The sequence below is a fragment of the Gouania willdenowi genome, chromosome 10 (genome assembly GCF_900634775.1).
Source record: "Gouania willdenowi chromosome 10, fGouWil2.1, whole genome shotgun sequence".
Taxonomy (NCBI): Eukaryota; Metazoa; Chordata; class Actinopteri; order Blenniiformes; family Gobiesocidae; genus Gouania; species Gouania willdenowi.
Window position 1 is genome coordinate 25,818,953 of NC_041053.1, and position 15,473 is coordinate 25,834,425.

Sequence of the window (15,473 nt, forward strand, 5' to 3'; positions counted from 1 at the left end):
ACTTTTCTACCCGCCTCTCTGTGTGACAGTACATGTGATATATGCGGGCCTGCCTGTGGGTGTGCAATGTGTCGCAATAATGGAGTGGTAAAGCTGCGAGCGTTATAGATTGAGAGCGAATGGGCTCATCCATGAATCTGCCTCTAACTGTTCTTCTGCCTTTGTGGCCGTAACGATCGGCTGGCTCCCTTCTGTCACCGTATTTCCTCCATCTTAGTTTAGAAGCAGAGATATATCTCTCCATAAAGGCTGACACAAAGAGGGCTGGAGAGCCTCGCCCGCTCCCCAATACAAAAGACTCAGGGCCTTGTGGTTGACAAAGGCTCATGGAAAGGAGAGCCAATGATGGCCAGGAGACTGTTAGAAAGACCTATTCTCTTCATACACAAAGGGAGACTCTTACTCAAAGACCCTATCTGTGTGTCGTGATGCTGTTTTGAATGCATATGTGTCCATGTGAGCGCCCTATTGACTCATCCCATTTGTTTTTATTAATTTAGCAGACCTTTCTTTAAACACATGCACTCTATCATACCTGTTTAGATATGCTAATATAGCACATGACAAAGCCCCATTAGATAACACTACAACATAAAAAAAACTTTTTTTCTAAAGCAGTTTATCTCTGAAAAGACGATCCAGAGAATTACCAAAGCATGGCCTCTTTAAGAGCAGGATTTTACCAGTGTTCAGTCATTCCTGATGTCTATTCAGTCTCACTTCATTAAAGCTGCCGCTGATCACACTGATGTCTAAGGACATCAGGTTTGTTATTAATTGCTCCCCTCGCTATTGAATGGGACTCCGTGTCCACATTGATAAATCTCTAGTAAGTGATTTAACAGCATCATCTGTCTGTCTATGGCCTGTCCCTGCAGAAAAATGGGTGAGGGGCCGAGCCATTGACCGCGGCGAGGTCGACATCGGGAGTCAGCAGAGCCAGGCGATCCCTCCAGGACTATTTTGGAGGTTTTACATGACGGTGCATCATCCAACCTACGTCAAGTTTAATCTTTCCCTTTCGCACAATGCCCTGCTGGGGGTCTACGGACGACGGAATATTCCACCTACACACACTCAGGTAAATACGACTCATTTTGCAGCATGCTGTTCATCCAGATGTTTTTTGTTTTATTTTTTGTTCTGTGGGTTGGAGCCACTAAACTTCACATCTGTCACACCCTCCATTTGTCTTTAAGCTTGACACTTCCATCCACCCACTGAGGTGGTTTTGAGACACATTAATTGCCCACCCCCTTTTTTCCCCCTTCTTTTTTTTTTTTACAATTAACATACATCATACATTCAGAGGTGAAAATAATGGATTACAAGTACCCACGTTACTGTAATTGAGTTGCTTTGATGGCTAATAGTATTTTTTTTAGTATATTTCTATATGACTAATTTTACTAGTACTTAAGTACATTTTAAAAGAAGTACCGGTAATTTGTTACATTTCTGCACCCAATCGTTACTGAGTAAATTATATTTTTTTATTTTAAAATGATCAACAGACATTTTAATACGACAAAATATGAAATGACCAGACAACAATCAAATGCATCACATTATCGCCGACCATAATAGTTCATAAATGTAGCTACACTTAGAGCCTAAGAAATTTGAGATGTTTTACTGTATACGCAAGGGAACCATGGCACATTTTAATACTAAAAATAAACATGGAGAAAGTAACTTGTAACTTTTTACTTTGAGTACTATTTTTTTGAGCTACTTTTTACTTGTACTTGAGTATTTTACCTTACAAGTACCCACGTTACTGCATGATTTACTTTGTATTTGAGTTCAATTTCAATCAAGTAACAGTAATATATTATCAGTACTCTTTACACCTCTGCATATATTTGTGATTGCATTTATCACTGTGGAAAAAATACAATTAATTGCTTTTTCGATGGACAATAATTTGTATCAAATATAAACAATGGTCTGTCATTCAAACTGTTTAAATGGGTCTGACCAGGTACAGTATTTGTATCAAATAAATACGTAACAAATGAGCCTTGTATGCAAATGATATAAATACGCACCATTTAACTTTCAGTTTAAATAAAAACATTCAAATGATTATGTGTGTATATATATATATATATATATATAAATATGTATATATAACTTAATGCTTGAGTGCTATAAAGCTATCAGTTCAGCCTGAAGCGATCGGTGTGCTTCCCATCATATTATTCAACTTTCCCCTCTCGTACCAGAGGAGGAGGAAGCTACATTTTACTGATTCAAATAATTTCATTCAGTTCAGTTGAAATATTGATTTGACTGTCAGACAGGTGTCCATAAACTGTATTTATGCATGTTTTGTCAGTTAAAAATTGTGAGAACAAAATAACAATTGATCTCTCAGTGCAGCAGAGCATGAACTGCTGTCTGCATGTTTAACAGGTAGTATTTATGAGTCGTGAGCAACTCACAGTATAAACCAGCACTGACAACTGAATGGGAAATTATGTAAATGGAAAAACAATTTAACAGTGCATTTGACTGTATTAAACATTCGCTTCAGAGGTAAAACATTACGTCCTACGAGCAGGACTATAGCTTTGTGGGTTCCTTTTCTGAACAGTTTTTTTTAGGATGTGATGCTAAATTGGCAGCTAAAAACATATTAGGACAGAGAGGATTGCCCCGTGTGAACCTAGTGCTATTGAATGTTTTTGTAATCTCAGAAACAACTTGCATACAAGCGCGGAAGCACACATTTATGCTGAAAGCAGCGTGTAAAATTGCATTGTGTCATGCAAAAAGCTTGTATACCGACAAAACTACGGCAAACACTGAGTCATCTGCTTTTTAACATCGGTGCGCTCCTGCTCTTGCCGTCACGAAGAGGTTTAATTAGCTGTTTTTGACACTAGTGTGACACAGAGCCCTCAGGGGGAATAAGACTCCGTTTGCAGACGCATCAGAGGGAAAGGAGAGGTGGAAATGGCAGGGAAAGTTAAAAAGACAGAGAGGAGCGGAGAAATGTGTAGACAAATGAAAATGTGTCATTTTTATACTGTGAACCATGATAATAAACACTATCCCTGCTATTAGAAGTTCTGGTCTGAATTTGTGTCAACATAGAACTCACACAGCACTTCGCAGGGTTGCATTTTAGCATTCGTGTTGCAGTATTCATTGCTCTGTAAATTGTAGTTTTCCTGTTTAATTGTAACACTGTGTGTGCTTCAGTTTGACTTTGTGAAGCTGCTGGATGGGAAGGCTCTGCCCAGGTCCTTGACTGATCCCGTTTTCAGTGCCAAAGCTCCAAAAGGCTTGTTGCTGAGCGGCCTGCAGGAAACAGGCTTCATCGAGTACATGGACCCCGGCACCTGGCACCTGGCCCTCTACAACGATGGACGCAACCTGGAGCAAGTCCTACTCCACAGCACCACTATAGGTGAGGAGGCCCGTTCAAAGTCAAAGTCATTTTTAATTGTCAATTTTTCAACATGTACTGGATATACAGGAAAGAATAAAAAATTAAAAATCGGGGGCGGGGGGAGAGAGAGTAGTTCAGTGGTTCTCGAACTTTTTTGGCTATTCCCCACTTTTAATGAAGGTGAACTCATTGCCCACTCCCCCAAATAATTCTGACAAACAACACATTTTCAAATGCAATGAACTTACGGAGCAAGTAATATCATATTTCATAATTAATAAAATATCTAAAAACTAAATTTAACTAATCACCTGCATGAAAAAAAAAAACAGTGCAAATGTGCAGTAGTCAAAAATGCAGGAAATAAAGAAACATTGCTTGCAAACTGTGACAAAAAGCTTAAGAAAACAAAAAATGGAAATTCAGTGCACGTATGACAAACAGTTAGGGAACAAGTAACGTCATGTTTCATAATGCAGCAGTGAACATATTTCATTAATAAATTAAAACTCAAAAACGACATTAAACTAATCACCTGCATGAATAGGAATATTGTTTTGAAGAATGTCTTGATGATGACATGATTTGGTTTAAATTTTACACTGACATGAATTGTCTGTCTCTGTTTTTGCATTCTATTTGCAGCGTGGCACTTTTTGCAGTTTAAATATATAGGAGGAAAAAAATAGTTATTTGCGTTTTAGTTTTATTTCATCATTTGTATTCACATGAGTTGAAAAGGTCATACCCAGAGTAAGTATGTAAGTGTGCCTCGTGCTCATGTCAAGTCGAAAGTGGTCATTCTTCAAACTAATTGTTTTAATTGTTACAGAATTTTACAAATTTTACAGCGAGCGCGCCTCCTTTACTGATTACCAATCTCACTGTGCAAAGTGTGCGTAATTACAGCCTTTTGTTTTTTTTTTTGTGTCTTTCTTCAGGCACTGACTGTTTGTGTTTTCATAAGCCATTTGCGTAGATTTTAGGGTTTTGTTTGATTTTAACTTAACATTTTCTTTCAAACAAACGCTGTTAAAGGTTACCCTGGTTTGTTTAATAGAATGAAAATTCTTAATTAAATTAACAAACCCTCTGTGGACTATTTGAGTAGAAGGTCTTTCAAAAGTTTTGGGAGTAGAGGATTATTTGTAAATGGTAATAGATTAATTTTTTCCATTGTACTACTGCCACTAAAATCTTACTAACACAGTTACAGCTACATTCTAGTATAGAGAGGAACATCTTTGCATCTAAAATGTGTGCATTGGATTTATTAGTGCCATATCTGAATATATTGTGAATATATTTGTGAGTGTTGGGTCATTAACCCTGGGAAGGTGATGTTTCTAAGGCGGATCATGGGTTGCATCATGATATCGCATGTAATAACAATGGGAGTGGAAACTATTGTAATATCTTTTTCTTCGATTTTATTTGTTCATACATGATCCCTTGCAATAGGGAATACACACTTCCTCCTTTGATTTAATATAATATAATCAGAGTTAGTTGTTCTTTTCTGACTGTTAGTCTGTTACTTCCTCTAATAGGTTCTGAAATGTGTTTTGAAAATCTTTTTAGTTTTTTTTTATCATTATTATTTACAATAGTTTACACCTTTCACTGGCAAATATTTAGATTTTCGTTTGGTAAAATTCTCAATCATACACTGAGCATTTTTACCTTTATTTGCCATCTGATGTGATGCATATATAATATCTAGCTAATGCTAATTTACAACTCCTGTCCCTGTTTGGGCTTTTTTTTTTTTTAACACTACTTTTCTTCTGCTGACATGCAAAACAATAATCTACGTCCAACAATGGTTTGAAACTTTTTGACGTGTGAAGGAAAACCTTTCCTATCACGAGAGCGAGTTTGACATGATGAGAGACAGCTGCTGTAAAGGGGAGGACAGCCACGCTAGTAATGACAGAGTTTGCTAACTACAGCTCATTCCTGTGACACACACGTGGGGTGATTGGGGGAGGGGGGGGCAAAGTAAATGGAAGGTAGTGCAAGAATACGTGGTCGAATATAGACAAATGGATAATTACCAGGGCAGTTTCTTTTCTCCCACTTAGTCTAATTACTGTTAAGAAAACAACAATATATGTGGGAAAAGCATTGGCGCAGTGAAATTATTGGAGAACGTGTTGGTTTATATTTAGCAGACAGAAAAAAAAGCGGTCACATGTTCAGCGCTTGGTGAATAAACACTAACTATTTTGAGAATATTCCCTCTGTGCTAATGCTTCTTGATGTAGATTTGGGTGTTATTCAGAGGCGGATCAGAAATTCACATTGAGCTGTCTGAATGCTTTTAAGTGAAATCTGTGTATCAACCAACCAACCACTTTTAAACAACCACGACGTAAGCCAATTAGTAAACAGCTCCACTAAGCCAAAGCATTGTACTGACAGCATCTTTCATCGCCTTATTGACAGAAGCCTTTTAACAATGAGTGACAGAACACGGCAGCTAAACACAGGTTTAGTTTCAGAGCTGCCAAACATTTGCTGAAATGTGTGCTGCTTGTGAAGGTCTTAGAATAAACCAGACCTTTTAAAGACGCACACTTTAGGCTCACCACGAAACCTCACTTTGTGATTGGCCTTTATGTAGTAATCAAAACAAATATTGGCACTGCAGGCAGCCTCAGGAAAAAAAAAAAAACCTTTCAGTCTGAAAAGGTTTTTTTTCCAAAGCAATGCAGGTTAAGAGAGGAAAACAATATATATGAATTGTTGAAAAAGTTCATTTTCTCACAACTCTAACAACTGCATTAACAAACTGTTGACCCCAGGTATGTGTATATTACAGAACAGGCAAAAGTACACGTTTTCAGGAGGGGTTGAACAGACTAGACGACTTTAGTGTTGTCTCGCGACTCTGTCTACATGACGTCGACTAGTCGCAGTACCTGACTTTTGCCCAAGATAGCGGCGCAACACAGCAAGCGAGGGTCCTGGTGCGGCAGCACAACATCAAGTGTTTCTTGCTCCTCCCTGGTTTGTGCTCAAACTGCAGCTGGTAGGCACATACTACGGCTAATATACATGCTAACGTTAGCTGTAGTGGTAGCATGTCTGTGTATTAAGCAGATCTGGAAACAGCAGCGCAGGACGGAGGCTCCGTTAGTGGGAGAAGACCGCTGTTGTGCCAAAATCTGTGACTGCAGGAGGCAACAGTTCCAACCCCTGCGGCTTCTCGGCGGATATTTACTCCCTCTTAAACACGTTTGTTATTCTTCTTCAGTCTGCATTTACTTCACCCACCGGAGTGTCATGTTTAAGGGGGAGTAAATAGCTCCTCAATAGCTACAAAGAGGTTTACGCAGTTGACTTAGCACTCTTCTTCTCTATCGCCAAGAAGCCGCAGCGGTCACATATTTTTTCGCGTCACAGACTTTGGTACAACACCGGCTTCGGTGAAGGAAGCCGAAGCTACCGTAAAAACAGCCCAAACAATGTCTAAATGCCCGGCTTTGAGGAAGCCTCAGGTCTTAACAGTTAGCGTAGACTTACGGTAGGCAAGGCAGCAGTGTTCCTGGGTTTACTTAGCTTCTATAGCATGTCCCGTGTCCCAGGGGCTAGCGGTGTTGTGCCAAAGTCTGTGACCCGAAAAAATCTGTGACCTCTGCGGATTCTCGGCGGTAGAGAAGAAGAGTGCTAAACCTCTTTGTAGCTATTAAGGAGCTATTTACTCCCCCATAAACATGACGGTCCGGTGGGTGAAGTAAATGCAGACTGGAGAAGAATTACCAACGTGTTTAAGGGGGAGTAAATGTCCGCCGAGAAGCCGCAGGGGTTGGAACTGTCGCCACCTGCGGTCACAGATTTTTTCAGGTCACAGATTTTGGTACAACACCGGCACTCGGCTGCCATTCGGCTCGGCTTCGGCTTTTGGTGAAATGTCTCCTCAATGACAAGACATATCTTTTTTTTTTTAGAACTTGAAGTATACTGGTACATGGAAACATGTTAAATATCTTACCTTTGATCACCTGGAGAATTTTGCACTCATAATAAATACAATTTATAGATAAAATGTGTCAAGAAAACAAAATGTTCAATAAAACCCAGAGCAGCTTTGAGGTTAACATTTTTAAGAACTTGTAGAAAACTAGTGCACAAGAATACATTAATAAATCTGTTATCCTTTATGAACACTTGGATAATTTAGCACTCATTATAGATACAATCTGTAAATAATGCAGAGCATGTTAGCACGTTGACTAGCGCTAGCTTCTCCTCTAGCTTCGCGGTTGATGGTTCGTGTCTCTTTACGTTGTGAAGTCATCTTTAATGGTATTAATTGGAACAAGCTCATTTTTAAAAAGTAAGGAGTAGAAAACAATATTTCTTTTTTTAAGTAAGGAGTAAAAATAAAAAGTCGTCAAAAAAAATAAATACTCAAGTAAAGTACAGGTACCAGAAAAACTACTTAAGTACGGTAATGAAGTACAAATACTTACTTATTAATTTGTTACTTGTCACCTCTGGTAGATTGGAGGCACAGCTTACAGCAGAACAATACATTATTTTTTTTTTGTACTCATGAAAGAAAAAATTGGAAACCGTAATTCAGATAAACTGATCATAATTAAACCAAATGAAAGAACTGAAGCTGGCCACTAATGTCTCTCTGCTCATAACACCTGATTGTAATGAGGAGCTAATTATCAAGTCTTCTGTTGAGCTGCATGATGACATATTACAATCAGGTGTGTTGGGTCAGTGACTCATCTAAATCCTCCAGGACTCCATTATACTAAGCCTGTAGTCCTGTGGATTAGTTTCTGCTGTCGTGTGGATAAAACTAAAACAAAAAACCGTCTTGAACTGGGCATTTTGAACCTCCTTTTATTTGGTCAACTAGTACGATAGCTGACGTTTATATGTAAAAAAAACAACAAATGTTTTTTTAAATGAATTCAACATGTAAACTGTAAAACTTACTAAACCTACTCCATCTACACAGTGTCCTACACAAATGATCCTCACAGATTTTTGATTTATTAAAAATTCAGCAGTCATGGAAAATGTGTGACAGTAATTCTTGCAGTGTTCATAAAAAAATATATTTGGAGAATATTTGAATTTTTTCGACAAAAAAAAATGTACTGCAATTTCAAATTAGATTTTATGCAAACAATAGGAATCACTGCAAAATGGGAATTGTTCAATATCAGTTTTTCACTTATGAAGCAAATAAATCATATATACAAAAAAAATTACAACATATCCATGTTTTTTTTTTTTTTACCAATAACTTGGCCACAAATTGAGATACAGTGCTCATACTGCTATATTGAACATTTCCTTTCAATGTGTGACCTTAACATTTGCACAACGTCATATTTAAGGTCAAGGCAAGTTTTCTGTTTTTCCTGCATTATTAGTTTCAATTTCAAAAGAACAAACTTTTCAACAAATCCAGATACAGGTTGTCATTTTTGCCATATTTAGAAAATTGGCAAATATGTATTCGCCTTGCGAATACAGGTCTATGCTGAGTTTGTTTGGTTATTTATGTATTTATTTGTGTTAAATGATATGTTTTTTGTATTTTCTACCCTGTCTGCATATATTGTCAAAGACTGACACTACATGTTGTGTAATATTATTGCGACTTCTATGCATGAACATAAAATGATACTTTGTAATATTTTGTTTAGTTGTGACCATCACCAGCCCTCCCTGGCAAAGGCTAAACCAGAAGGAAAAAAATGTATACAATATTTATCAATTTATTTTTATTCATTTACTTCATTTTTTTTAGTCATCTTCATGTAAGATCCGGCCTCAAAATTATATTGTATGTGTACAGTGCAACAAAAAAGATGGCTGCCATCAATATTGTGAAGAAAATTTGATTAAAATGATGGTTTTCCACATGTGTTAAGCATTTAAAATGGATATGATGCAGATAACCTTGTCCTCTAGAGTTTTAGCCACTCTTACGAAACCCACAAAAGCTGCGGCTTTTTTGCCACCTCCACTCCAACACCATCTTTTTTTAATCTACTCAGGCAGAGAGCTGTGCTTCCTGCTGAGCCATTAATTATGCATAATTGCTCTACTTCACCTACTGTTGCACAACCTCTTGAACACTGTTTCTCTTATACTGTGGCCAACCAAGTGAGAGGAGGAGTTTTCATTGACACTATGAATTTTAAACAAAATAAACGATACCCAAATGACGCTAGCCCAGATTGGCCGGGGTCATTCTCGTTTGAGCAGCCAAATTATTATTTCATCCATTCATAACGACCAAGGCTCATAAAACATTGCAGAAACCTAACTGGCTCATAAAGTACGATTGGAATGCTTATTTGACCAATCGGATCACTTGGCAAGAAGCACCCAGTTTATAACACCATTTAACCTTCGATAATTTTATGGCTTGAGTGGTTTCTGACAGGAAAGAGTTTAGTCACTGGAAAGAACTGAGTTAGTGGCAGACAAATCTATGCACATGGTCTTTCTCTGTCATACACGCACACACACGCACACACACACTGTACTGCACTTATAAGCTTTTCTCCTCATTGACGTTGGACTGAAATTTTTTAAAGCAAATATTTTTCAGTGTTTCTGAATTGATGAGATAATTTTACAAGGTGAAAAACCGAAAGATATTTCCTGTATAAACTAATCAATTCATCTAATCAATTTATGAAAACAGTCACATATTTCCTAGAAAAACAGAAAAATAGGGCCATTTTTAAAAATTGCTTAATTAAAAAAAAAACAAGAGGTGACCTATAAAACACATCATTTTTAGGCAATATATAATTTATATTGAAATTAACTATGTGCACTCTTGCACATTTAAATGTTGGAACATTCTTTTTGCACGTCAAATCTTATTTGGAAAGTATTATTATTTTAAAAAATGATTTTGGAGACTAAATTTTGCTGCCACCAAGTCTTAAGTAGGTGGCCAGCAGGGCCGGCTGTGGGCATAGGCGATCTAGGCGGTCGTCTGGAGTACCATTTTCTGGAGGGGTGCAATAATTGAATTCTCAAAATGAATAAAATAAATAAAGAAATAAATAAAAGATGCAAATAAAAAATTTCCACCCATCCTTCACACATTTTCTTTTAAATAAATAATAAGAAGAACAGAAAAGCTCAATGTGAAAAATGTACATGCTGACGCCTTGAACTCCCGCCTGGAGCACCATATAACCCATCTAATCATTCTATATTTACCTTTTATTAACCAGATTAAAAAAATAAATAAATAAATTAGCTACTAAACTGTAGCAAAAGTATATCACAAACACAATGTTCAATAAACCACTAAGATATAGTTCAACCAGAATCGCTTTAGTCAAAATAAATTATTTACTTACAATAACAATGCATTGGATGTTATATAACGCCTTCAAGCGCTTACCAATGATGTGCATTCAATCTTATATTTGGGGGTATGGGTCTATCTCGACACCTCTTTGCCCTTTCCACACTCTTGCACACTCTTCCCTAGCTAAAAGGCTAAAGCAAAGAGAACAGTTAGCAGAAACCCAGAGCAGAGCAGATGTTAATGACAACAGAATGACACCCAGTTAGTTGGATACATACTGACCTGGAGGAGTTGGGGTGGAGGTGGGTTGTCAGATGCTTACTGAGGAGGTATGAGGTAGCTGTCATGGTTTAAGTAGTGCTTCCTGTATGCTTTGGCCAATAGGAAGCCAATCTGAGCTGTTGGTTGATTGAAGGTTTGACATCTACGGCCTGCTTGAACTAATGCTATTATCATTTAGAACAGATTTATAAAATACAAGCAATGGCGATAGAGTCAATATGTTATTGTGAAGAAAAAAGACAGCTTATATAATAATTCTAGAATACTAGTGTAGTTTCTGACAAATTTACATAACTTACAGTAGGAACCCAACAAGATGGTTTTTACCCAGGGCCCAAAATATCTTGCTACGCCCCTGTTTCTCTTCACACATTAGCTCTTAATTACCTTGGATTTTTATGGACATTGACCCGGATGATACTGAACCTCCATCCTAACCCTGCATCTCACAGCGCTGTGAGCTCTGTGACAGATCGCTCTTCTCCGCAAGTAGAAAAAGACTATTGTGACCTTGCAGATGAGTTTTTTGTTCATTGCATGTGTCAGGTGCTAGATACAATATTGGAATTTGCAGATGCGGATGTCTTCTTCAAAAGAGGCGAAGGAGACACACACAGAGAGAGGTTCGTGAGCCCTCCTGAATGTGTGGGAGAGAGATGATTGCAACTCCTTCTCTCCATCAGTGTGACGATGACAGGTGATGGAGGTGAAAATGACTTTGGTTTCTGTAGTGATGCGCTGCCGCGGAGGATAACGCTGTGCTGCTGGCTACTGGCAGGGCCTGTCTCATTAGCATGTGTCACACGCGCCTCAAGGCGGGTGTCATATAATAACTTTGCGTGCATGTGTTTGTAAATGTGTGCGTGTGCGCGTTCAGCAGTGTCACTGAAGGATTTGTCATCCAGAGCAAGCTGGGGTACTGCAGTGGTTTGAGTCCAGAGTTGATCCACGTTTGGGGGCAGGCGAGCTGGATGGCATTGGGTCAAACATAGAAGACCTTCTCTACACCCGTTTTAATTACTCTATCCTCACCTGGTGTAATGCAACCAGCGGCAGAGCTCAAATCCGTTATTCTGCCAGCGTCTGTGTGCTCCTTCACCTGAAACCTCTATCTCAAGCTGAGCTGACAAAGCTCAGCTTTCTTATATAATGCCCTAAAAGCAAAAATCCTGCGCTTCCTCTTTATCTATCTTTAACACGCTGCCTGTACTTGGCGAGAGAGATCTGACATGATGGACATATCAATGAGAGAAAAAGAGAAGAGCACAAGCAAGGCAGCTAATTGAAGTGATTGAGGAATATGATGAAACACACATAGCCTGGAGAGGAATGTGATGAAAGACATATTTAGATGAGACAAAGCACAAGTACGAACAGACATCGCATTGATCTTCCCCGCGCCCGGAGAGTGTATCCACTGCAGCATCACAAAGTTACTCATTCTCCACTTACTTGTACACTCACAATGTCAGGTTTTATGTGGTTCAGTCTGTTTCCAAAGTGCACTCTTTATAAATAGTCTGTTTATTAAGCTTTGATGTTTGTAAATTTGCGTGCAGTGTGTTTCCAACCTGTAATGCTGTATAATGTGCTTAGTAGTACTGAGTGTAAGTAAGTGCTTGGCCGTTCCCCAGAGAGAGATAGCAGCTGGATCAGACTAATCTAATATAGCCCCCGTGTCGGGGTAACCATCCATTGCTTATCAGATCGCTCATTCAATAACAGAGCTATGCCAACTTTTGGAGCTACACATGGCATGTTGTCAACTTCAAGGTATTATTTTATCCTCATTTTTCTGATGCATTTATGTTATGATGTGCTTGTTTACAGAGTCAATGGATGGCTGTTCCACAGACTGTAATGGGAATGGAGAATGCGTAGCTGGACACTGTCACTGCTTTGCTGGATTTTTGGGTCCAGACTGTGCCAAAGGTAAGATAGAAATCAGTTTAAGCTATCAGATAAAGACATATCTTAGGCCACAGAAGAAAAAAAAAGATGTAAAAGATTGAAATCGCTGCTTGGAAATGTTGTTTTGATCTCCACTATTTATTGATTTTGTTGGAAAAGTTTTGGGCTTTGCATTGTGGGATGGGGAGTTGCGGAGACTTATGCATTATAGAACAAAATAGTGTCAAGCAAATCACTATCCTCGTTCGTCTAGCAAAGAAACACAAGATATCACAGAAGAATGTGAAAAATACGTATCTGCATACGTCTACAGGACTCTACATCCCACAATGCAATGCACTGCCACTAAAAAATAAAAAAAAATCCCCACGGCAAGTCATAATTATGAGTTAGTAAAGTCACAATTCTTTCTAGAAGCTGTAAGACCAATAAGAACAATAAGCCTAAGCACTGATGCTGGTACCTGCACTCTTATTTTTTTTTTTACTGTACTTGTGTGTACATTCTTTATTATTTATTTCTTTTGTATTATGTTTATATTGCAGTATATTTCCGTTAATGTTTATTTTGTTGTATGCTGGTGGCCCTGAGAAACACATTTTGTTTTCATGGAAAGATGAAAATTAAAAAAACAATAAAAAACCTTTAACCTTGAACCTAAAGTCATAATTATGAGACAGAAAGTTATAATTATTAGATACAAAGAGCTTTTACTGCAGTCGACCAACACTGACTGTTACAATTCCTAATTACACTTCAAAAAAACATATTTTGGCTGTTTATTCAGTTATTAGAATTCAACACATGGTACATAGTGTAGAAAATAAAGTATTTGCTGCATAATGATTCTGTCACATTTTTGGGAGTTTCTTTGCAACTTTACATAAAAAAAATATTTTCTCATAATTACGACTTGCCATAGTGATTTTCTTTTCTTTCTTTTTTTTTTTCTTTTTTTTAGTGGTGGAAATGGGCTTCCACAATATGGATTTATGAAAAAAATGAAGAAAAAAAAAAAAGTTGTAGAGCAGCTTTAAATGCTGAGACCTAAAAATAATATGGTGCATGTTTTCTGAGAGTTAATAAATATTGCCTTAAAAAACTCATATTAGGCCAGTTATAAATATACTGTATGTATTTATTGCATGACTTTCTAGCTGCAGGTCCCTTTGTTAAAGTTGTGCTGCTTTATCTGCAAAAAAGTCACTGACACAACTCTGTGTGTAGGATTAGCTGGAAGTTTTGTTGGGTTTTCAAATGATCAATGTCAAGACTAAGAACTGAGCAATCAAGGGGGAAAAATGGCTTTCACTTTTCTAAATCCTTGGGATGATTTGTGTATTTGAATGGTATTCTGATATCCTCAGGGATTTACAGCACAAAATCTGTAAGTTCTACCTTCAATTGGAAGTTTTTGACAGAAAAGTATTGTCCAGAGAGCAAAAACTGTAATTGCTGCAGAAGTTTGATGTATACTGTTAGATAGGCAGACAGATAGATCTATAGATAGATGCATTGTTAATTTTCAGATTTTTTTTTTATTCATGGTTTATTCTATTCCAAGCAGCAGCTCCATCCTCATCAAGCCAACTGTCATGTCGACTGTATTTGTCATTCTATTTGAGTGATTTTCTTTTAAGCACAAACACACTTAACATTTCCATTTGTTATTTTCTTTCACTTCCACTCCGATGGTTTTCAAGTGCAGTTAAGCTTCGGTAAATAATAAAACAACGTTTCATGCAGAGCTTTGTATTTTCCTTAGCTGACTGCTTTTGGAGGCCAGAATGGGCCGTGAGGATAATAGATTGCAAGAGAAAAAGCATTTCCGTAACATTTTATTTAAATATTTACAAAAATTGGTATAAACAAGAGAGCCGTTCATGCTCAGGCCTTGACGACGTTTAAAAGCTCGCCTCCAACTACAGTCAGGTGTTTGTGTATAGGCAAATACAGCAGATATTGTGGCCCCAAGCCAGATTAGTATAATTGTTTATTTCCGTTGGAGTTATTTGCACTTTTATTGCTTTTATAGTAACACGTAGGGCTGTTGTCCACTTATTTATAATCGCCACATGTTTTTCTTCTCCTCACTGTCTCTGTGAGCGTGTGTAAATGTGACTGCACCCTCATCACCCATCCCCCCTTACCCCCCCCATTAATAAGCGCAAATGAGAAAAGAAAAGCTGCCTTGAAGTCAGTGGCAGCTAAAATCCATAGAGATTCTTAAGCCTAACAGAAATGGGGGCATATAAATGAAGATATATGATAAATGTAACATTTTTTAGGGGTAAATTGCTCCCTGCAAAACTTTCAGCATTTAATTTGACTTCTGGTTCACGTTTACTGTATATGCACCCTTCATTTTGTTGGTTGAGAAACAGTTTGTCATTTTGTAGCAGATGCCCCTGTGCAAAAAAAAAACAAACAAACATGATTTTGTTTGTGAATGTAAAAGTATGTCACTGATAGGCTGACACCCTAACCAGGGTGTAACCCGCCATGCACCTTATGTCCTGTGGGAAAGGCTCCAGCAGACCCTGTGGCCAACAGGCTGTTAAAGGG

At 37.9% G+C, this 15,473-nt stretch overlaps 1 protein-coding gene across 2 annotated transcripts in view; it reads left to right on the top strand.

Annotated features, from left to right (window-relative positions):
* Positions 1-15,473, top strand: part of tenm1 (teneurin transmembrane protein 1) — a 254,688-nt gene that overhangs the window by 128,645 nt on the left and 110,570 nt on the right. For both annotated transcript variants that reach the window (XM_028458823.1, XM_028458824.1), the window contains 3 exons: positions 879-1,081; positions 3,211-3,418; positions 12,828-12,929. In XM_028458823.1, coding sequence (XP_028314624.1) covers positions 879-1,081; positions 3,211-3,418; positions 12,828-12,929 — 513 coding nt within the window. The remainder of the gene's footprint in view (positions 1-878; positions 1,082-3,210; positions 3,419-12,827; positions 12,930-15,473) is intronic.